The following is a 24,304-nucleotide window of genomic DNA, read 5'->3' on the forward strand; positions in this document are numbered from 1 at the left end:
TAAGGAAATCCTGAAAACATGACCTGTTGTGGGTTCTTGAGGACCGCGCTTGAGAAACACTGGCGTAAAGGAAAAGTTGGCCAGTTGCCCATAGCAACCAATCAGATCGCTTATTTTATGTTTTAGAGGCCCTTTTAAAAATGAAAGAAGCGATCTGATTGGTTGCTATAGGCAACTGGTCAACTTTTCTCTGCACAGGTTTTGATGAATCGCCCCCAATGTGCATAGTAAAAGACATGAACATTAAGGGTCTATTTACACTTGCAGTATTCTGCGCAGATTTGATGCGCAGGATTTCAAACTGTGTTCAGTTTACATTGAAATCTGCAGCAGAAAATCCTGCGCATCAAATGTGCACGTAAAATCTGCACCGGATACTGTACGTGTGAATAGACCATAAAGCTGTATTGGTTTAGTTTGACTATAAAGCAACTAAGGAAACAATCAAACAACATTTTATTAGTAATTAATGCACAAGTCAGACTATAAAAAATACATACAATGTATACAATGTCACAACCCAACCATACATTCAGCGGTACCGCGTATACTAATATACTGAAGGGGGATATATATGAAACTGGTGCAAACGAGAAGAGGAGCAGTTACCATAGCAACCAATTAGGTTACTTCTTTCCTTCTCAAAGCAATCTCTGAAAAATAAGACCTGGAACTGGAATAGTTGCTATGGCAACCAATCCCCTGATCTTGCATTCAACTAAATATGGAATATACTGCAAACAGTATGGGGAGGGGTAGGGTGACGGAAATGTATCAAAACTGGCAGGAGGGGGGAAAAATATGGAGCAGTTGCCCAGAGCAACTAATCAATCTTAAGCTCTAGCTTTTGACATACATTTTAGAAACTGAAAGCATTGATCTGATTGGTTGCTATGGGAAACCACTTCATTTTATTTTTTTTATATATATATTTTTTTTTCTTTGTGCAAGTTTTGATGAATTTTTCCCAAGTGGAATCCACTAGCAACATGTTGCATTCATGGCATATTTTAGGGACCTGTTCACACTACGGAGAATCCACTCAGAATATCCGCAAGGATTCTGTTAATAAGTTCACACTAGGGCAGCACGATATATCGCAAAAGCAATCGAATTGCGATTTTTGCTTTTTGCGATATAGCGATACGGCCCCCTGGGAAAACATGCGATTATCTGCTCGGGCCGGCTCCCGTGGCGGGGCCGGCCAGAGCAGGTAAAAAAAAATGAACAAATGTAAATACCCATATTTATCGGACGATAAATGCCGATAAATCTTCTGGTCACTGATTTAAAGCGGCCGCAGTAGCGGCTGCTTGAGAAGTATTAGCAGCCCAACCGCGGCCACTTTAAATCAGTGACCAGGGGCAGCTCCTCCCTGTTGTGCTTTTAATTTTCCTTGCCTCCCCCCCTCCCTCATCATTCGCCCTTTTCCCCTGCTTTTTTTTTTTTTTTCCCTACTTGGCTGCGCTTCGGCAGGCCAGGTCAGACGGCGGGTCTTGCGGGCTGTGTGGTCATGAAGCAGATGAATGACATCCTCTCCCGGCTCCTCTGCGCGGCATCAGTGACGTCACTTTTCATTTCATCCGCCGCGAGTCAGAGTTCGGAGTGCAGCGACTGCAGGAAATGAAAAGTGATGTCACTGATGCCGCGCAGAGGAGCCGGGAGAGGACGTCATTCATCTGTTTCACTGACCACATAGCCCGCAAGACCCACCGTCTGACCTGGCCTGCTGAAGCGCAGCCAAGTGAAAGTAAAAAAATATATAAAAAGCAGGGGAAAAGGGAGAAGTGATGAGGGAGGGGGGAGGTAGGGAAAAGAAAAAATATAAAAAGCGGGGGGGGAGTGACGAGGGAGGGGGAGGGGGAGGTAGGGAGGGAAAATAAAAATATAGAAAAATCGGGGGGTGAGTGATGAGGGAGGGGGGGAGGTAGGGAAAAAATGTATATATATATTATATAAAGTCCAAATATGAACAGCACATCAAGATAAATAGGTAATTTTGAACGGGGTGCAAGCATACTTGGAGCCTCGGTCGCCGGTTCCTTAATCCATAAAAAACAAATAGATGCAGCACACCACAGCTTGAAAATCACGGTGCAAGGTTTATTCCAATAGACAACGTTTCACCAGCCTCACGCTGGCTTTTTCAAGTATATATATATATATATATATATATATATATATATATATATATATACATACATATATATATATATATATATATATATAAAGCAGGGGAAAAGGGGGAATGATGAGGGAGGGGGGAGGTAGGGAAAATAAAAAATATAAAAAGCAGGGGGGGGGGAAGTGATGAGGGAGGGGGGAGGTAGGGAGGGAAAATAAAAAAATATACAAAAATCGGGGGGGGGGGGGGGGTGAGTGATGAGGGAGGGGGAAGAGATGAGGGAGTTGGGGAGGTAGGGAAAAAAAAAATATATATATATATATATATATATATATATATAAAGCAGGGGAAAAGGGGAAATGATGAGGCATGGGAAGAATGGCATTGGAGGAACATGAAGGGGGGGATGATGACACAGGGGGAAATGATGAGGGGGGGATTATAAGACATGGGGGGTGGCGATGAGAGGGGTAAATGTGGCACAGGGACTGATAAAAGGGAAGGAATGATGTGGCACTGGAGGGGACGGGACCAAACTGAGGTGCAGAAGAAATCAAAGTTGGGGGGATGATGTGGCATTTAGTCCAAGTCATTTATATTATATTTATTTATTTTTTACATAAATTTCTCTGTTAAAATGGGTGTGTGTGTTATACGCCAGTGTGTGTTATACACCGATAAATACAGCACTAAAAGTCAGTGTTTCCCAACCAGGGTGCCTCCAGTTGTTGCAAAACTACAATTCTCAGCATGCCCGGACCGGCAAAGGCTGTCCGGGCATGCTGGGAGTAGTAGTTTCACAACAGCTGGAGGCACCCTGCTAGAAAAACACTGAGCTAAATAAAAGGGTGCAGGGAGAAAAATAAAAAATAAACCTTCTGCTCACCTACTCCCAGTCCCTGCAGATGCCGTTCCCTCCGTGCGGTACGGGGTGTCCTCTCTTCACCATTCAACTAGTAGGACCTTTCCCTTTTCAGCCAATCACTGGCCGCAGTGGTTTCACGCCAGTGATTGGCTGATGGGGAAAGGGCTTTTTCGGCAGCAAACACACTAGGTTTCCCGCGGAAGATTTGAAAACCGGGAAACCTACTGTATTGCTGTAGTGCAAAAATGTGACAAAGGGGGAGGAGATGGGACGGGGGGGAGAATGTGACGGGGGGGGAATGTGACGGGGGGGGGATGTGACAGGGGGGAGAATGTGACGGGGGGGATGTGACAGGGGGGAGAATGTGACAAGGGGGGGGAGATGTGAAATGGGCGGTGGTGGGCATAAAATGGGTAGGTAGGTGTGAAATGGTGGCGATTGGATATGAAATGGGGGGATTTCACCATTTTTTTTTATTATATCGCATCACATCGCATATCGAAATCGCAATTTTTAGGCCCAAAATCGCAATCGCACATTTTCCCCATATCGTGCAGCCCTAGTTCACACAATAGGAATCCGCTGCTTAGTCCACACTTTGGAAGTTCTGTAGCGGAAGTTTCGACGAGGAATTGGAATCCGCCAAGAGAAGTTCATTTTGCAATAGCACGGCGCTTATGTCTGTGAAAAACTGCAGCGCAGATAAGCGCCGATTCCGGAACGTTGGGATCGCCACGGATTCCAGTGTGAACATAAAACCTTAAATCTCACTCTTAAACATAGTGGAGATTATCCAAAACCTGTGTAGAGGAAGGGTGGAGCTGCTGCCCATAGAAACCAATCAAATTGTTTCTTTCATTTTTGACCGGCCTCTTTAAAAATGAAAGAAGCAATCGGATTGGTTGCTATGGGCAACCTCACCACTCTTCCTCTACACAGGTGTTGATAATTCTCCCCCATTAATGGCCACAAAATGGCCCAGAAACGTGCATTCTGGGACACATTTGCCTAAGCTCTACCCTTGTATGGGCAATCCGATAACAAGATGGACATCGGGGCGGGAAACGAAGACAGTGACTAACTTTATAAGAACAAGTGCATAAAAATACTACCTGAAAATGATTAGTTGGCGCTAAGAAACCAATATTTTATATAGTCTTTGCGAATATGTCTACATAGGTCGATCAAGTTGCATGTAACCATTGGCTCTCTAGCTCAGTGTTTCCCAAATTGTGGGCCTCCAGCTGTTGCAAAACTGCAACTCCCAGTATGCCCGGACAGCCTTTGGCTGCCCATGCATGCTGGAAAATGTAGTTTTGCAACAGGTAGTGGCGAACACTGTCTTGCTGTTGGAAAACTACAACTCCCAGCATGCTTTAACACCCGAACTGGTTTAGGTAAACACATACAATCAATATTTGATATAGTTTTTGCGAATATATGCTAAAGTACGGCCATTAAGTGGTTTACAACTTGTGGCTCTCTAGCTCAGTGTTTCCCGATGGGTGTGCCTCCAAAGGCTGTCCGGGAATACTGGGAGTTGTAGTTTTGCAACAGCTGGAGGCATGCTGGTTGAAAAACGGCTATCTGTTGGAAAACTGCAACTCCCAGCATGCTTTGACACCCAAACTGGTCTCTTACGCAACATACAACATGAATGCCATCGGTACTACAACTCTCATCACTCATTCCAATTGCAGAGCGCTCTAGATTGTATTCTATTAAGCTCCAGCGAGCAGACAATTCTATGTGAAATAAAGCTGCAAATAAAAAATCATTTGTGTTATGTGGAAAACATCCAGCAGTGTAACTGCTCCTTAATCCAGAAAATCCTCGGCTATTTGTGTTGATTATTATGTTATATAACAAACGCTCTAATAGGGCATATTGTTATTGTACAGAATTAATAGGCTTACAAACTATTTGGATATTACCGTATTCTGTAACAAAGCTTGTCTTATTCAGGAGATGGTACAAAAACAGAGATTTGCAAAAAAAGTGGGCTTAACCCCGCTACCGTAATGCATGAAATGGGACAAAACAAGACAAGAAAACACAACCCGGAAGTAAATGTGCGTATATATATATATATATATATATATATATATATATATATATATTTATATAGTTTTGTTTTATTCTATTTTTTTGTTTTGCCCATATCAAAACACACTTACCATCACTAGTCGGACAGTGCTATTTGTTTTATTCCAGCACAGCTGCATCCATGTGTTTCATTACTGTACCTGGGTAATGTGACCACCAGTATGACTCAAAGTTACTTGACTTAAAGGGGAATTCCAGGGAAAAACTTTTTTTTTTATTTTTTTTTATATCAACTGGCTCCAGAAAGTTAAAACAGATTTGTAAATGACTTCTATTAAAAAATCTTAACCCTTTCAATAATTATCAGCTGCTGAAGTTAAGTTGTTGTTTTCTGTCTGGCAACAGTGCTCTCTGCTTGTCTCAGGAACTGCACAGAGTAGAAGAGGTTTGCTATGGGGATTTGCTTCTAAACTGGGCGGTTCCCGAGACACGTGTCATCAGAGAGCACTTAGACAGAAAAAAAACAACAACTCAACTTCAGCAGGTCATAAGTACTGAAAGGATTAAGATTTTTTAATAGAAGTAATTTACAAATCTGTTTAACTTTCTGGAGGCAGTTGATATATAAAAAAAGTTTTTTCCTGGATAACCCCTTTAATGTGTGTCCTGGTTCATCTGACTTTGAGGGAATTACAAAATGACATCATCCCCTGCCAGAGACTATGAGGGGCATTTATCAAAACTGAACTTGCTTTTAGTTCAGTTTAGATGCAAAAAGTTGCGGGGAAAGTGGCAGCCGTACGCCAAATTTATCAATTGACGCACGGACTTGAATGCCCGCTGAACTGCTCTGGTTATATTTCGAAGAGCAGTATCAGGCTGTGCGACAATTGTATTACAAGTTGCTTGGAGCTTAATACACTTGTCGCATGGAGTGATATAGGGCAGGGTTGAAATGCCCTGTGATTTCTTCTATATCTGGTCTGTGCGACTTTTTTTTGCGACTTTTCGCAATTAAATTGCACATGATAAATTAGAGACCACTGCATAAAATGATCTAAATCAGATCACTTCATGGTCATAACAATTAAACAGTCTAAAAGAAATGATGCAGGAAAAGTCGCACGGGACCAGCCTGCGACTTTTCCTGCGACAAATTTAGACATAAAAAAGCCATCTAAATTGTTTGATAAATTCCCCTCTATGTCTCAATATCAGACTCTAATAGTTTAAAAAAAAATCTAAATATGCGCCACATTTTATGCTGTGTAAACCCAGCCTTAAAAGGGTACTCAGGTGAAAAACTTTTTTTTTTTTTTTTTTTTTAAATCAACTGGTGCCAGAAAGTTAAACAGATTTGTAAATTACTTCTATTAAAAAATCTTAATCCTTCCTGTACTTATTAGCTGCTGAATACTACAATTCTTTTCTTTTTGAAACACAGAGCTCTCTGCTGACATCATGAGCACAGTGCTCTCTGCTGACATCTCTGTCCATTTTAGGAACTGTCCAGAACAGCATATGTTTGCTATGGGGATTTCCTTTTACTCTGGACAGTTCCTAAAATGGACAGAGATGTCAGCAGAGAGCACTGTGCTCATGATGTCAGCAGACAGCTCTGTGATTCAAACGGAAAAGAATTTCCACTGTAGTATTCAGCAGCTAATAAATACAGGAAGGATAAAGATGTTTTAACAGAAGTAATTTACAAATCTGTTTAACTTTCTGGCACCAGTTGATTAAAAAAAAAAAAAAAAATTTTCACCGGAGTACCCCTTTAAAGGGAATGTAATGGACAGGGATGGCTCTGAGGAGGGACCCGGCTCAAACGGCGCTGACTGACCACGACAAGGTATGGAGGATAAAAGAGGATTTTATTGACCAAGATGCAACGCGTTTCACTGCACTTGCGCAGCTTCCTGAGGAAGCTGCGCAAGTGTAGTGAAACGCGTTGCATCTTGGTCAATAAAATCCTCTTTTATCCTCCATACCTTGCTGTGGTCGGTCAGCACTGTTTGAGTCGGGTCCCTCCTCAAAGCCATCCCTGTCCATTGCATATACCAGTGACCAACGGGCAGCAGACGACCTACCATTTGTATGCTATCATCATTGTTGTGTACGAAGCTACACAACCACCCAGGGGGAGCAGTCATTCGTTTTTACCTCACACTGGGGCTTAACAATATTACCCTTTAATAAGCAGCGAAAATTTTACATTGTGTGAATTTAACCTAAATATCAGTGGCTCCCACTCATTACACAGATGTCCATTTATGTGAATAAATGCCGGCTGCAAATTTCCTCTGCAGTAACAGCTGATGATCAGGGATTCCTGAAGCCAGATCTGTGAGGAGGACGCTTGGCTGGATTCACGACAATATGGGGCTGTGCTTAAAGGATTATGTGTACACAGGGGCGTGGCTATAGGGGGTGCAGAGGTAGCAGTTGCCTAAGGGGGCACCAAAGCACATGTCCCCTTTAAAAGACCAGTATTATACTTGGTACATAAGGCCCTGTAGCAGATTTTGCATCAAAACCTCAAAACCTAGAAGCTACAAGTTACACCTCCTAGTGCACCTTATATGAAAACTCTGGGCACAGAGCAGTGTAAAAACAATGCTTTTGCACTTCATTTATTATAATTTTTCCTTGTTGTTGTCTCGCTTTCTCACTCCTCAGTTAATTTTCTTTCTTTGTAAGAAACAATTATATGTGTGCAGCGACCCGATTTACCACGAGGAGAGAGGTTTACATACAAAAGGAGAGAAAGAAGTAAAAAAAACAATTCATGAATTCTCCAGAGCCAGGAGCAATATAACAACAACATAAACCCCACGGCTATATGATAGTGGAACACTGGACATGACATCCATGAGTGCTTCATCCGAAAACAGTGGTCTCCAAACTAAGGACCCCCAGCTGTTGGAAACCAACAACCCCCAGCATGTCCGGACAGCAATTTTCTGCTGCAGATTTATGTGTGTGTAATCTTACCCTAAGGGTACGTTCACACGGGTGGATTTTTTTGCGAGTTTCCCGCTGCATATTTGACAGTGGGCGGGCTCTTCTCGGCTGTCCGCAGCAGATTTTCCACGATGGAATTTACACTGTGGAAAATCCTCTGCATTCCCTACTGACTTCAATGGGGCTTGCGGTGGATTTTCCGCAGCGTAAATTCCGCCACGGAAAATCTGCTGCGGACAGCCGAGAAGAGCCCGCCCACTTTGAAATACGCAGCGGGAAACCCGCAAAAAAATCCGCCCGTGTGAACGTACCCTTAAGGTTAAGTTTATATGGAGGAATTCCACAAATTTTTGTGCATATTAACTTCAATAGGGAAATTCCGCATTCCGGATTCTGCAAAATTATAAGAAATGTTTTACATTTTGCAAAATTCCATTCAGAGCCCCATTAAAGATAATGGAACTCTGAGTTCATGCGGAATGTGTTTAAAGCACAGAAATTCCACTTAATTCAGCTGGAATTCTGTTTAAATTCTGCCGAAAGATCCGCACTCTGTTTTTCTGGGCGGAATAGCAGACATTTTGCCAAGTGAACATAGCCTAAAGAGGGTTATCCCAAGATTTAAAGTTATCACCCATCCACAGAACCAAGAATGGCGATTACTTGTTCCCTAGGGGAATAAAGCAGCAGCGCACACACTTAACCTCCACTCCATTTAATCTCCATGGAACTTCTAATGTTATCCACACACAACCGCACAAATAATAGGTTAATAAAAGAGAATATTGGTGAATGATATTTTCAATTGATATTTTTATACACACGCACCCCTCAAAAATAAAAAAAATAAGAAGTTTGCTCCCCCCCCCGTCTGTTACATGCAAACAGGATTAGTCAGTGCGACATGTCACACCAGAGACATTTGGTAGTCTATTACTGGTCACAAAAGAATATTAAAACATTGCTGAATGCAAAATCTCAGTATGGCAAACATATGCGCTTATAAATATATCTCCAAGGTGACGATTCCGCGAGCAGGAGCTTGTGTGCACTGGGGAAAGTGCTGACAATCTACTCCCTGTGCCATATTGTGTGAATCCTGCTAATGTCACATACTTCAAAGTGGCATCCTGCTGCTAGGAGGATATCACCACATCCCTGCACTATCACTGATGGGAAAGACGATTTTATCTTTTCTTACAGCATATTATCCTGCAACAGGAGCGGGTAGGTCCAAATGACTAATATGTTCAAGATTATTAGAGGATGGACATAACCGACCAGGACCTGTGACTTCTCTTAGGCCGCGTTCACATCACAATTGGTGCCTCTGTGGCACAGATACAATTCCTGAAGCCCAAATGGGCTGCAATTGTATCTGTGTGTGGTGTCGGATGGGGTAATGTGTAAACCTTATCGTGACGCCAGGGTGTGGTTGACCTATACACTACCCGAGGTAGGCCAGCTATACCTGTGCTAGGCACGGGGCAAATAATCACTCCGACGCAAGGTTATGGTTAATTGACTTGCTTTACTGAGGTTGGAAAAAATGTACAATCCGTTACAGCTCAGATCAGCGTGAAGGAGTTGCAGGGTGAACTTAGGGAAGCTTATTGGCTTGCTGGGACTTATAGTTGATTGTGCTGTATATGACTGATTCAGCCCACACTATACTTTAGAGACTTGGACTTGACTAACTTGCTGACTTGACTTGTGTAATATCCCTAAGACTGTAGGCTTACCACCAGGCTATGACTTGTCCGCAGTCACGTGGGTAGTAGGGTTAACTTGTAGTAGATGCGTGGTTGCTGGACTTAGGCCTCAGGCCTCCTTTCAGATCCATCTCACGGACAGACTTCACTCTTCACCAAACAGCACTAAGAGAGAACTGAACTCTGACCTCACTATATTTGGGAGGAATTTAGAGGGATCCCATTGGCTGGATAAGTCACATTTTTACCACTGCATACTCCCCTAAACAACAAGGTCCTTAGCAACAAGAGATTTAAGGCAACAAGTGCCTAGAAAATACAAATACATTAACCCTTATGTGACAGTATATTTTATAGTGCATTATGGAGAGTTTTGAGGAGAGTGGACCCATGACAGACATTGAGCAGCATCTGCCACACAGGATGGGCAGGAGTACAGAAGAACATGTGATTCTGTACTGGGTCACCACATGTGCACGAACAGGCACAAACACAATTCATTCCTATGGCCTCCACGGACCCAATTGTAGTCAGTTATGGGAAGATTTATCAAAACCTGTGCAGAGGAAAAGTTGACCAGTTGCCCATAGCAACCAATCAGATGGCTTATTTCATTTTTGAGAAGGCCTCTGCAAAATGAAAGAAGCGATCTGATTGGTTGCTATGGGCAGCTGGGAAACTTTTCCTCTGCATAGGTCTTGACAAATCTCCTCCTTAGTAACTATGTTCAAGTCATTTTCCAACTTTGGTCCAACTTTTGACCCGGAACTAAAATGGCTGACTAAGGTTATGTTCACACTACGGAATCTCTGCTCGCACAATTCCGATCAGAAATTCCGCATGGAGATTCCTTCTGGCGGCGGCAAATCCGCACGGACCTACGACGTCACCACAGACGGCAATACAGTCAGAGCGGAATTAAGCCAAAAGAATAAACATGTTCATTCTTTCAGCAGATCAATTTGGTAGTGTGGATGGATTTGCGGAAGGCCCATTCACACCAATGTTAAGGTTCACGCAGCGGAATTCCCGAGCTAAAATCTGCACACAAAACAGAACATACACTAAGATCGGGTCCGTGCGGGTCATAGGAGTGAATGGCGTCCGTGCCTGACTGTGTAGAGATTCAATTGCAGCCAATTTAAGCTTCAGAAATCGTATCTGTGCATGGACAGGTACCGACCCATTCACCCAGCTATTTTTATTCTGGGTCAAAATTCGGATAAGCTTGGAAAATAGCCTGAATGTAGTCACTAGCTGACTACGATCGAGTCCGTGTGAGACATAGGAGCGAATGGTGACCTTGCCTGTCCCTGCACAGATATGATCTCAAATTGGCTGCAATCCTATTTATGCATGAACAGGCACTATTCACTGCCACACGGACCTGACTGTAGTCAGTTAGTGACTACATGTGTTTTTTTTTCCAAGTGCCTCCAACTTTGGCCTCAGACTGAAAATCATGGTCAGCCACGTTTTTTCTTTGACATTTTACCACCTGTGCGTTTTCATTACAATTTATGTGATTCTTTCTTGGACATTGGGGGCACCAGGAAAGTAACGACTGTATAGTATACACATTGCGCTTTTTCATGACAAAATGCCATACCCTCAGCATGCTGCCATGATGGAAAATTGCACCTAAGCCTAAAAAACACCATACAAATTTAAAAGGATGCCAATAAAAAAAAAAAAAAAGCTATTTGAGTTTGGTGTTTCATATTTCCCTATCAACTCCCAGCTAACATCTGGCTGTAATAATAAATATGTCAAGAGTAATCCAAGCCTTAAAGGGGTTATCCAGGAAAAAAACTTTTTTTTATATATATATATCAACTGGCTCCAGATAGTTAAACAGATTTGTAAATTACTTCTATTAAAAAATCTTAACCCTTTCAGTACTTATGAGCTGCTGAAGTTAAGTTGTCCTTTTCTAAGTGCTCTCTGATGACACGTGTCTCGGGAACAGCCCAGTTTAGAAGCAAATCCCCATAGCAAACCTCTTCTACTCTTTGCAGTTCCCGAGACAAGCAGAGATGTCAGCAGAGAGCACTGTTTCCAGACAGAAAAAAACAACTGAACTTCAGCAGCTGATAATTATTGAAAGGATTAAGATTTTTTTATAGAAGTAATTTATAAATCTGTTTAACTTTCTGGAGCCAGTTGATATACAAAAAAAAGTTTTTTCCTGGATAACCCCTTTAAAGCGGTTGTCTAGTTTAGCAAACCCATTTTCATATACCTTTTTAGTGATTTATGAGTTAGTAGGGGTTCAAAGTTCTCTCCAGTATCCTCTCCTTATCTCTGGGCCAGAGTGTAGAGTGGATCCAGAGAGCATGGCTTGCTCTGGAGGACCTGTCCCGCCTTACCCAAACAACCCTGTGGTGGCGCTGCAGAGAAACTGAACACTTACTGCCAGGCTATTCTTACTGATTGCCTCTGATCTGCTCATTGTCAAGGAAGCCTTCTACCAATCAGGAATTGTCCAAAGTATAAGCCAGTGTTTCCCAAACATGGTGCCTCCAGCTGTCACAAAACTACAACTCCCAGCATGCCCGGACAGCCAAAGGCTGCCCGGGCATGCTGGGAGTTGTAGTTTTGCGACAGCTAGAGGAAAAATGGTTGGGAAACACTGGTGAAAGCAAATTTATATCAACTGCTACCGCTACTACCTTAGGCAGAAAACAGGTTAAAGAAAAGAAGTAAAAATTGGGCAATGTTCACCAATACCCTATAGTGAAAAAAATACTAGAAACAAAAAAAAATAATAATAATAATGAATCCAGACCTCATGGACGTATCAAGAACTAAAAGAACTGGTACCTAATGACTAAAATATATATATATATATATATATATATATATATATATATATAGTGAGTTATAAATGATTTGTAGAGAGACCGTGTTTCAAGTACAAATGAATTTTATTAAAAAGATGAAAATATGGTAAGTATATGAACTGCTACCCTATCACTGTGATAAGGGTAGTACAGTTATTGGCATAAAAGAATACATATAAAACTGCTAGCTATAGATTCTAACTAATTAACAATTTACTCCCCAAAAAATGTGCAACATATCAGAATACAATGGTTGGTCTGGTATATATAGGATTCATATAAATGGACAACAGTAAAAACGAATAGCTCAGATATATATTCCGGCAGATTTCGATGGGAAAACCCGCAAGGGTGTTCTGTCATCCGACATCTGATAATCCTATATACCGGACCAGCCATTGTATTCTGATATGTTGCATATTTTTTGGGAGTAAATTGTTTATTAGTTACAATTTGTTTACACAGTTTTTAAAGGGGTACTACGGTGAAAAACATATATATGTATATATATATATATATATATATATATATATATATATATTTAAATAAACTTGTGCCAGAAAGTTAAACAGATTTGTAAATGACTTTTATTAAAAAATCTTTACCCTTCCAGCACTTTTTAGCAGCTGTATGCTACAGAGGAAATTCTTTTCTTTTTGAATTTCTTTTTTGTCTTGTCCACATTGCTCTCTGCTGACACCTCTATCTGTGTCAGGAACTGTCCACAGTAGCATAGATTTGCAATGGGGATTTTCTCCTGCTCTGGACAGTTCCTGATACGGGCATCAGGTGTCAGCAGAGAGCACTGTGGACAAGACAAAAAAAAAATTCAAAAAGAAAAGAATTTCCTCTGTAGCACACAGCTGCTAAAAAGTACTGGAAGGGTAAAGATTTTTTAATAGAAGTGATTTACAAATCTGTTTAACTTTCTGGCACCAATTGATTTAAAAAACAATATGTGTTCCACCGGAGTACCCCTTTAATTCCCTGCAATTTTTCCCCCCCCGACATTTTGCTTTTTTTTTTTTACACATGCTCTGATCTGTAGAGTTTTCCTCAGCTCAAATCCACCACATTTTCTGTGGAAACCTTAAATATGTCGGCTTTTTATGAAAATGTCGGAGGCACGCCCCCTTTTCTGTGCCCACGCCCTGTTTTCCCGACGACCACGCCTCTTTTTCGGGTTTTCCCTGTAAAATGGAGAGCTGGTCGGGTTTTTTCATTTCTGCTGCAATGAGCCAGAATCTGGTGCACAACCCGACAAAACATGTAAATCAGGGCCATTGAGTTTTATATTGATTGATTTACACCTACGTTCTGTATCATGCAGACTGGATGCACAATATTATGTTGTATCTGGTTTTCTACTTCAATTTAAATAGGTACTGTCATTTGAACAAACTTTGCATTGATCAATAGTACAAGCGAATATAAGAAACATTGTAATATATCTTATAAGCTATAATCAGCTGCTGTATGCTCCACATTGAAGTGTATTTCTTTCTGGAATTATTTTCTGTCTGACCACAGTGCTCTCTGCTGACACCTCTGTCTATGTAAGGAACTGTCCGGAACAGAAGTGGTTTGCTATAGGGATTTCCTCCTGCTCTGAACAGTTCCTGACATGGACAGAGGTGTCAGCAGAGAACACTGTGGTCAGACAGAAAAGAAATTCAAAAATAATATAACTTCCTGTGGAGCATACAGCAGGTGATAAGTACTGGAAGGATTAAGATTTTTAAATCGAAGTAATTTACAGATCTGTTTAACTTTCTGGCACCAGTTGATTTAAAAACATTGTTTTCCACCAGAGTACACCCTTAAGTGGTCTTCTCAGAAAAATAAAGCTCAGCTTTATCCTGTGCCTGCAAGATAAGCAATACAAGTGTATGGAGTGGGGATGGAGCTCCGCCCACCAGCTCTGGGAGAACTTCAAATTATAGATGGAACCTGAAGAGCAGAAATCTGCTGATAAATACCATAAGCAAATTATATAACCAGAAATAGTGCTGATCCTCATGTACACATAGCACAACTAAAAGGCACCTGAAATGACAAGAATGCTTTAAAAGGGTTTTGCATTTTCGGACAAACCCTACTTTTTAGATGTGTCCCTTGCCAATGAAAAGATGTCAGGGTGTCCCACTTCTGGCCGCCACAACCATCAGTGGTAATGTGAGGGGAAACTTTGGTGGTAGCAGGTGCTCATATTCCCTGCAGCGACACCAGAGGAGAAGCTAAGCATTACACAGTACCCATTCAAATCAGTGGGTTGTCTGTGTAATGCAGGACAGGACGGGTCCTCCAGAGCCAGAGACACTCCTTGTAGAGGCTCTCTATTTTGGTCTAGAGAAAAGGATTCTTCACAAGGAACCCCACTCTATTAACCCAGAATGCTCTAATGGAATATAGGAAGATTAGTTTTCTAAACTGGACAATCCCTTTAACTGAAGCGATGAAACAACGCAAGGTATGATAGGAATATTGTCAAGGCGGGTGATCGCTTACCATAGATTCGCTGATCAAAAGAAGCAGGAGAGCCTCCTCAATGTTGTCCTGTGGGCAGTACAGGCTATAAACAAACACAAGGCAAAGAATTAGGTTATATACTGAAGTCACACAAGTGTTATATCAGAGACCAGTAACAGAAAACAAGCCATGCATGATTCATGTGCCACCTAATACTGGGCACCACATACCTAACAATGATAAGAGCCTGTACCATGGCAATGGCGAACACTCTGAAAATTAGCTCAAGGTGATTTACATTAAAGAAAAACAAGCTGCTTATCTGTAGAGCGAAAACCTTCAGTCACATGTTAGCTATGTAAGGGAATCTAGTAAATGTGACATTCCGACAACCTACTGCTTTACTTTAAAGGGGTACTCCGGTGAAAAACTTTTTTTTTTTTTAAATCAACTGGTGCCAGAAAGTTAAACAGATTTGTAAATTACTTCTATTAAAAATCTTAATCCTTCCTGTACTTATTAGCATCTGAATACTACAGTGGAAATTCTTTTCCGTTTGAAACACAGAGCTCTCTGCTGACATCATGAGCACAGTGCTCTCTGCTGACATCTCTGTCCATTTTAGGAACTGTCCAGAGTAAAAGGAAATTCCCATAGCAAACATATGCTGTTCTGGACAGTTCATAAAATGGACAGAGATGTCAGCAGAGAGCACTGTGCTTGTGATGTCAGGAGACAGTTCTGTGTTTCAAAAAGAAAAGAATTTCCGCTGTAGTATTCAGCAGCTAATAAGTACAGGAAGGATTAAGATTTTTTAATAGAAGTAATTTAAAAATCTGTTTAACTTTCTGGCACCAGTTAATTTAAAAAAAAAAAAAAAAAGTTTTTCACAGGAGTGCCCCTTTAAAACATGCCGAGGGAGAGGGTAGAGAGATGCGGTCAGCGTAAGCTGACTGACCGGCCTTGGCCGGTCAGTCAGCTTACGCTGACCACATCTCTCTATCCTCTCCCTCGGCATGTTTTAATGATGTTCTAATAAAGAGGACCTATTAGCTTCACAATCTACTTTTTTTCTACTTGCATACTGAGTTTCAGGGAAGATGTCTAGGAGCTGTCACCCCGCTATCGGAATCTTATGAACGGTATATATGGTGGTTCTACACAGCTAGGCAGATTTGCTGCTAAAGACCATAAAAGTTATATGGAAGCTCCTGAATGAGGTATTTTCTTCCACAGAATATTCCATAAATGTCTGAAAGATGCAGGTCCCAACATTTAGATCTGCACCTATGTCAAGGGCTCTATGCACCCTACAGCCATCACCTCTGGCTGTCTCTACCAAGCTGGAGGGTGCTACATGTCCTCAAACTCAAAATTAGTATAGGTCCTTGAGCTGAGACATCCCACCCATCTAATAGATAACAGCATATTCTCTGGATAGGCCATAAATGTCTAGCTAGGAATACCCTTTTAAGCGACGTTCACATGTACTGTTTGCATTGCAGATTTTATTCTACGTTTAACTACTTATTTATATTAACCCCTTCTCAAACTCCCAAAATTATGACTTCTGGATTACATTTTTTCCCTTGTCACCTTGGGAAGACTGATAACTTATTTAGTTATCCACTGACCGAGTTGTAATGGAGCTTATTTTTGCAGGACACATTGTACTTTTATTAATTCATGATATAAAGGACTACACTGCGAACAATTGCCGTACGCCAGCTCACCTCTGTGTCCTGCCATTGCACAGACTGGTGTGGCCTTTACCACGGCAAAGCAACCGAAAAAGCAAGTGTCCAGTACGGCAAGATTCTTCTGAACAAAATACTTTATTTTAAAAAAAATCCACAATACACAGAACAGATAAAAATGTGATGCGTTTCCGCCCAGTCACCGAGCTTTACTCATATGGCATGGTGACCGGGCCGAAACGCGTCACCTTTTTACCTGTCCTGTGTATTGTGGATGTTTATAAGTAAAGTATTTTGTTCAGAAGAATCTTGCCGTACTGGACACTTGCTTTTTCAATAAAGGACTTCACTGTACAATAAAAACTGACATGCTAAATGTACAGATCCAATGAAACAACCTTGAATATATATACAGTGGGGATCAAAAGTTCGGGCACCCCAGGTAAAATTTTTTATTAATGTGCATAAAGAAACCAAGGAAAGATGGAAAAATCACCAAAAGGCATCAAATTACAGATTAGATATTCTTATAATATGTCAACAAAAGTTAGATTTTATTTCCATCATTTACACTTTCAAAATAACAGAAAACAAAAAAATGGCGTCTGCAAAAGTTTGGGCACCCTGCAGAATTTATAGCATACACTGCCCCCTTTGCAAAGCTGAGACCTGCCAGTGTCATGGATTGTTCTCAATCATCATCTGGGAAGACCAGGTGATGTCAATCTCAAAGGTTTTAAATGCCCAGACTCATCTGACCTTGCCCCAACAATAAGCACCATAGTTTCTTCTAAGCAGTTGTCTATAAGTCTGAAACTAAAAATAGTTGACGCTCACAAAGCTGGAGAAGGCTATAAGAAGATAGCAAAACGTTTTCAGTTGTCAATATCCTCTGTTCGGAATGTAATTAAGAAATGGCAGTCATCAGGAACAGTGGAAGTTAAAGCAAGATCTGGAAGACCAAGAAAAATATCAGACAGAACAGCTCGCAGGATTGTGAGAAAAACAATTCAAATCCCACGTTTGACTGCACAATCCCTCCAGAAAGATCTGGCAGACACTGGAGTTGTGGTACACTATTCCACTATAAAGAGATACTTGTACAAATATGGTCTTCATGGAAGAGTCATCAGAAGAAAACCTCTTCTACGTCCTCACCACAAAAATCAGCGTTTGAACTTTGCAAATGAACATATAGACAAGCCTGATACATTTTGGAAACAAGTTCTGTGGACCGATGAGGCTAAAATTGAACTTTTTGGCTGGAATGAGCAAAGGTACGTTTGGAGAAGAAGGGGAACAGAATTTAATGGAAAAAACCCTCTGTCCAACTGTTAAGCATGGGGGTGGATCAATCATGCTTTGGGGTTGTATTGCAGAGAGTGGCACAGGAAACATCTCACGAGTAGAAGGAAAAAGGGATTCAATAAAATTTCAGAAAATTTTGGATGCTTACTTGATGCCATCTGTGAAAAAGCTGAAGTTAAAGAGAGGATGGCTTCTACAAATGGATAATGATCCTAAAAACACCTCGAAATCCACGGGGGATTACATCAAGAGGCTAAAAATGAAGGTTTCACAATCTCCTGACCTCAACATAATTGAAAATCTATGGATAGACCTTAAAAGAGCAGTGAGTGACAGACAGCCCAGAAATCTCAAAGAACTGGAAGACTTTTGTAAGGCAAAGATACCTCAAACAAAAATTGAAAGACTCTTGGCTTGCTACAAAAAGCATTTACAAGCTGTGATACTTGCCAAAGGGGGCAGTACAAGCTTTTAACTCTGCAGGGTGCCCAAACTTTTGCAGACACCATTTTTTTTGTTTTCTGTTATTTTGAAAGTGTAAATGATGGAAATATAATCTAACTTTTGTTGACATATTATAAGAATGTCTAATCTGTAATTTGATGCGTTTTGGAGATTTTTCCATCTTTGCTCGGCTTCTTTATGCACATTATTACAAATTTTTACCTGGGGTGCCCAAACTTTTGATCCCCACTGTATGTATATTTATAAATGCTTAGAAATATCTGTCCATTGTCATGTTCTGACACCTATGACATTTTTATTTTGTCACCTGCAGTGCTGTATGCTGTGTTAGGGCTCACTTTTGGACTGTGAGATGTAGTTTTCGGCAGTACCCCTTTTGCATAGTTCTTACATTTGATCACTTTCTATTTAATTATTTACCCCACTGACTGTACAGGATCAGAAATGTGATAACATAAAAGGTCAAACAATTCTAAAATCAGTAATACCAAATATGTTGGGTTTAAGGGGGGTAATTAGAATTTTTATTTGGGGGGAGGTATGATGCGAGCCCAGTATAAAATGTGCACCATAAACTCCACAGTGTACACAGTACGTGTGTTATAGTTCAGGTAAGGTATGAAAAAAGCCATCCAGACTGACTCCATCTATTCTGTATCTCAAATAGACTTCAAATGATACTAACTGTGTATGTATTCACAATCTTCTCCTGATAATGGAGATTCTGATACCTTTTATTTTTTTTGGGGGGGGATCTGGGAGAGACTCTTCAGCTATTTATAATGTATCTACTATATTTACAATATTTAAACCCAAACATATCTTTCCTCACATTTATCATTGTTTGTTAGTGGTATGCTCTATAGATCTGCCAAACTTCCACAGGGAACAATTGTTGATGACATCCTATGAACCTACAGAATTTCTGTCCGGAAAAACTGAAAATTAATTGGACCATAGAATGACCGAGGTATATTTTTTTTTGGTGGAAGAATTTCCCCCACGGAAATCTCGGCTGCTATAATTCCGTTGTGAGCTCTGTGCAGCGGAATCCCATTGACACCAATTTTGGAATTTCACTTGGAAATTCCATAGTGTGAGCCTAGCCTAAACGTTCAGATTCTCAAAACAAATCAGAGCTTTCACCATGCCTAGGGAAGATCTGTACACAGATTACTTCAACTAGATCAGATGGTTGTGATTTTGATGAATCTAAGGGCTTTTCTGCAGACAAATATCGCAAAGGGGTACTCCGGTGAAAAACGTTTTTTTTAAATCAACTGGTGGGCAGAAAGTTAAACAGAGTTTTAAATTACTTCTATTAACAAATCTTAATCCTTTCAGTACTTAGCTGCTGTATGCTCCACAGGAAGTTCTTTTCTTTTTGAATTCCCTTTCTGTCTGACCACAGTGCTCTCTGCGGACACCTCTGTCCATGTCAAGAACTGTCCAGAGCAGGATAGGTTTGCTATGGGGATTTGCTCCTACTCTGGACAGTTCCTGACATGGACAGAGGTGTCAGCAGAGAGCACTGTGGTCAGACAGAAAGGAAATTCAAAAAGAAAAGAACTTCCTGTGGAGCATACAGCAGCTGATAAGTACTGGAAGGATTAAGATTTTTAAACAGAAGTCATTTACAAATCTGCTTAACTTTCTGGCACCAGTTGATTTTTAAAAATTGATTTCCACCGGAGCACCCCTTTAATGTGTATGGCCAACTTGACAAATGCTTTTTACAACTTAAAGGACTTTTGGTCAACAGGTATAAAACAATCCCTGTTTAATCATGGAGGACACTCATCACCTAGTTGCAGGATGAACGTCTCATCGATTGGGGTCCCCCACCGATTGGCTTCCTGTCTCCCACTGGTTGAAAAGAAAAGTGGTCCGACTTGCGCCCTGCCACTCCATTCAAGTCTATGGACCTGACAAAGATAGTTGAGTGCTGTACTCCATGTCCTTCAGCCCCAAGAAGTTGAAGTGGCAGCAGGCAAGTCCAACCACCGGTTCCATTCAACCAGTGGGACACAGTATCCACATGATTGGTGGGGGGACCCCCATCGATCAGACACTCATCCTGCAACTAGGTGATGAGTGTCCTCCATGATTAAACAGGGACTGTTCATACCTGTTAACCCTAAAGGTGCCCTACTACTTGACCGCCCCGCCCCTACAATCAGCTGTAATCTGTGGGAGAACCGAATGTGTTACATTTTTTCCTGCAGTGCCCCCCCCCCCCCACCCCAGGAGAAATGAAGCATTACACAAATCTCCATCAATTTATGGGCCTTTCATGGCACTATCTGATCTGCTTGAGGGTCCTGAATAAGGCCCCTGAATAATTTAAAAATTTCCCAACCCATTTATTAGAACAGCACTTATAGGAAAACTGTCAGCTAGCTCCCCCCGTACTAACCAGCTGTACTGGTAGTGGGGGGGACGCTGATCAGTTTGATGCATACCATACCCGGATCCGCCGCGCCGTTCGTCCGTTATCTTCTTTCTTCTTGATATGCAAATTAGCTGCTTACTGGCACGGGCGGGGTTACTGCCTTCATCTGGCACTGTGATGTAACCGCCGCCCAGCTTATGAATATTCATGTTCTCCCTCTTTATCTCCCTCTCCTCCCCGCTGATTTCAGGACTTCCCTGCGTATTCGCCGGCTTCCTGTCTACACCCGGAAACCACTTCAGCGCAGTGGAGTCCAGAAATCAGCGGGGAGGAGAGGGAGATGAAGAGGGAGAACATGAATATTCATAAGCCGGGCGGCGGTTACGTCACAGTGCCAGATGAAGGCAGTAACCCCGCCCATGCCAGTTAGGAGCTAATTTGCATATCAAGAAGAAAGAAGATAACGGGCAAACGGAATGGCGGAAACGGGTATGGTATATATCAAACTGATCAGCGTCCCCCACACTACCAGCCAGTACCCCTGGTTAGTGCTGGGGGAGAAAGCTGACAGTTTTCCTTTATGGAGAGAAGACATCCTGAACAATCCAGACAGAAAAAGATGGCTTTGTCTTGTTACTCTCCTCAAAGGTCTCCAAACTGTGGACCTCTGGTTTTTGCAAAACTACAACTCCCAGCATGCCCGGACAGCCAACGGCTGTCTGGGGATGCTGGGAGTTGTAGTTTTGCAGCAGCTGGAGGTCCACAGTTTGGAGACGACTGTTGTAGAGCATGCTTTTTTGTTTGGCATAGTATAACAGAGTTTTAGGAAAATTGATATAATAAGATAGTGTGTGGTCCCAAAAGCTCCTTACTGATCTCCACAATGAATCTGTGGTTTGTGACTGAGGATCTCGTAGGGAAAAGAACTTTCTTCTCTGTTCACCATCAGTTCCGGCAAAGGACTTTTCAGGGGGCTCCAGTAACACTTCTCACTCAACGAATGGAGCAGAACTTCAGCCAGCTGCCTGCTGGCCACCTGGTCAACAATAATAAAAAATATATATATATCAAAATTAGGGAAACAAATGTAATACACGTGTAATCCTCTGAGCCCGGAATAATCTGCTGTGCTCATTTATTGTGTGTAAGCAATGATCATGTTTAGAGATTTCTTTGTGTTGAACCTCAACCCCGACTAAGCCCCTAATAATAGCTGGAATACGAGATTATCAAATCCTGTTCAATGTCAACACATGTACATGGTTACCGGCCTGGATACGATGGATGGGAAAAGAACACACGACCGCCCTGGATTCATTCAGTACTTGAGCAATCTGGATGAACCAATGCTGCTATATTATTACGTACTCCAGTTAAAACTATTTTTTTATATTGTTTTTTTATAATTTTTAATTTTACTATCTATATTTTATAATAATCCTGAAATCTTGCCGTTTTCATTCCGGCCACTAGGGAAAAAAAACTAAACTGAGACTTCTTGTTCTGTACAGGTCCTTTCCCAGTAATGCCTTTTTCTTAAAATGGTTATCCAGGAATTAAAAAACAGAGATAATTTAATTCAAAGACTGCTCCCTGTCTGTCTCCAGGTTGGGTGTGGTTCTGCAGCTCAGTTCCATTGAAGTGAATGGTGCCAAGTTGTAATACCACACCCAAAGTGGAGACAGACAGGGAGCAGTCTTTGATAGAAATTAGGCCTGCATTTTGAATCCTGAATAACCCCTTTAAAAGAGTACTCTGGTGCAGACTACTCCTGCTCCGTCCAGCCCGGGCTGCAAAAAAATGAAAATAAACCATCACTCACCTTCCTGGGTTCCCGCGGAGCGCCACTACAGCTGATCGGTCCTTCGGTCCATCTTCTTCATACTTCCGTGTGAACGAAGCGTCACATGGTGCTCAGCCTATCGCTGGCCGCCGCGATGTTCTGCCTCGGCCTATAATAGGCTGAGCGCCATGTAACGCTTCGTTCACACGGAAGTATGAAGAAGATGGAGCGGAGAACCGATCAGCTGTAGTGGCGCTCCGCGGGAACCCAGGAAGGTGAGGGATGGTATATTTTCATTTTTTTTGCAGCCCGGGCAGGACGGAGCGGGAGTAGTCTGCACCAGAGTACTCCTTTAAGAGCACAGTGAAAAGTGACACCAGTAGAGAGATAACACTGGATTCACTTCCATTCACTGCAAAGATCAGCATCCCTCCTCCCTGTAATATGACCTCTGGGTCCTCCAATCAATTGGATGGGACAGGTCCTTTCTTTTGCTGTCTGTGGTCCATGGGTCCTGCAGTAAAGTATTTCTCTAAATTCTGTTAAAGAAGCTGAGGCAAGATGGCAGCCCCAATAATAATATACAAAAAAAGAAATCAATAGAAAAAAATTGCATTTAGAAAATAGGAACAAATTAGAAAAAAAGAATATGTTTCAGTATCTGGCTGTAATCAGGAAAAACAAAAACAAAAAAACAATAAAAGGTTTATTAATATTACAGCCAACAACCCATTTGGAGGAAATTATCCTCTCCCGGGTACCAGGAAGAAGACTTGGGCCGAGGCTCCATACATTACATTGCCGCTCAGCCCATCACTGACTGAAGCGGGACATTACTGCAGAGCGCAATTAGCTTTGAGGCACCAGGAGCTGAACTAGGTAAGTCAAGGTTTTTTTTTTTTTTTTTTTTTAAAGCATACCCGTTATATTGCACAAAAAATAATGCTTACTCACTAGGTCATTCAGATGCTTTACATATTTATTTTTATGTGTCTAGCTTCTGTATTTGGCTCACAAATCCCTTTGTTCTGTTGCTCACTTAATTTGACATTCACTGTTCAGAAAGGGGTGTGTCCAAAGCAAGCACTGAGCCCGCCCTCACTCACCAGGCATTCACTTTAACCCTAAGTCTGCTGTGCTGTGCTGGGTCTCTTCATCCAATCACCTCCAGCTGCTGCAGTCTGATAGGACAGGAGTGAGCACAGAGGAGTGCCAGTCCCACCCTTACTGGACTTTTTCCCAGCCTGTGCTTCAGCTGGGACAAAGATAATGCTGCAGCTGGAGAGGATTATGTTCTGGATGGTATGGGGATCACTAGTGGTCACTTTAATAAGCCATGATTTCTATAAAAAGGAGCTACTTTTTTTATGAAGTATATTAGAAAGGCTAATGTTTTGTCAAGATGTACAACAAATTACCCCTCCCTCTAAGGATGCTCCCACAAGGATGCAGAACCTTGCTTACTTTGATGTAAAGACTTAGATAACCTCAACCACTGCAAACTAAGGCTGGTCTGATCATTTATATATCCGGACTCTAAATATACATACAGATGATGTATATGCAGAAATATTTTGAAGATATGGATACCAGAAATGTTCCCACTCTAAAAAAATGAATCCTTGTATTCAACAT

At 41.6% G+C, this 24,304-nt stretch overlaps 1 protein-coding gene across 6 annotated transcripts in view; it reads right to left on the reverse strand.

Moving 5' to 3' along the window:
* TTC7A (tetratricopeptide repeat domain 7A) overlaps positions 1–24,304 on the reverse strand; it is a 532,144-nt gene that overhangs the window by 358,517 nt on the left and 149,323 nt on the right. For all 6 annotated transcript variants that reach the window (XM_056568084.1, XM_056568088.1, XM_056568085.1 and 3 more), the window contains 2 exons: positions 21,759–21,922; positions 15,064–15,127 (listed from right to left, as the gene is read on the reverse strand). In XM_056568084.1, coding sequence (XP_056424059.1) covers positions 15,064–15,127; positions 21,759–21,922 — 228 coding nt within the window. The remainder of the gene's footprint in view (positions 1–15,063; positions 15,128–21,758; positions 21,923–24,304) is intronic.

Source organism: Hyla sarda, chromosome 3 (genome assembly GCF_029499605.1).
Source record: "Hyla sarda isolate aHylSar1 chromosome 3, aHylSar1.hap1, whole genome shotgun sequence".
Taxonomy (NCBI): domain Eukaryota; kingdom Metazoa; phylum Chordata; class Amphibia; order Anura; family Hylidae; genus Hyla; species Hyla sarda.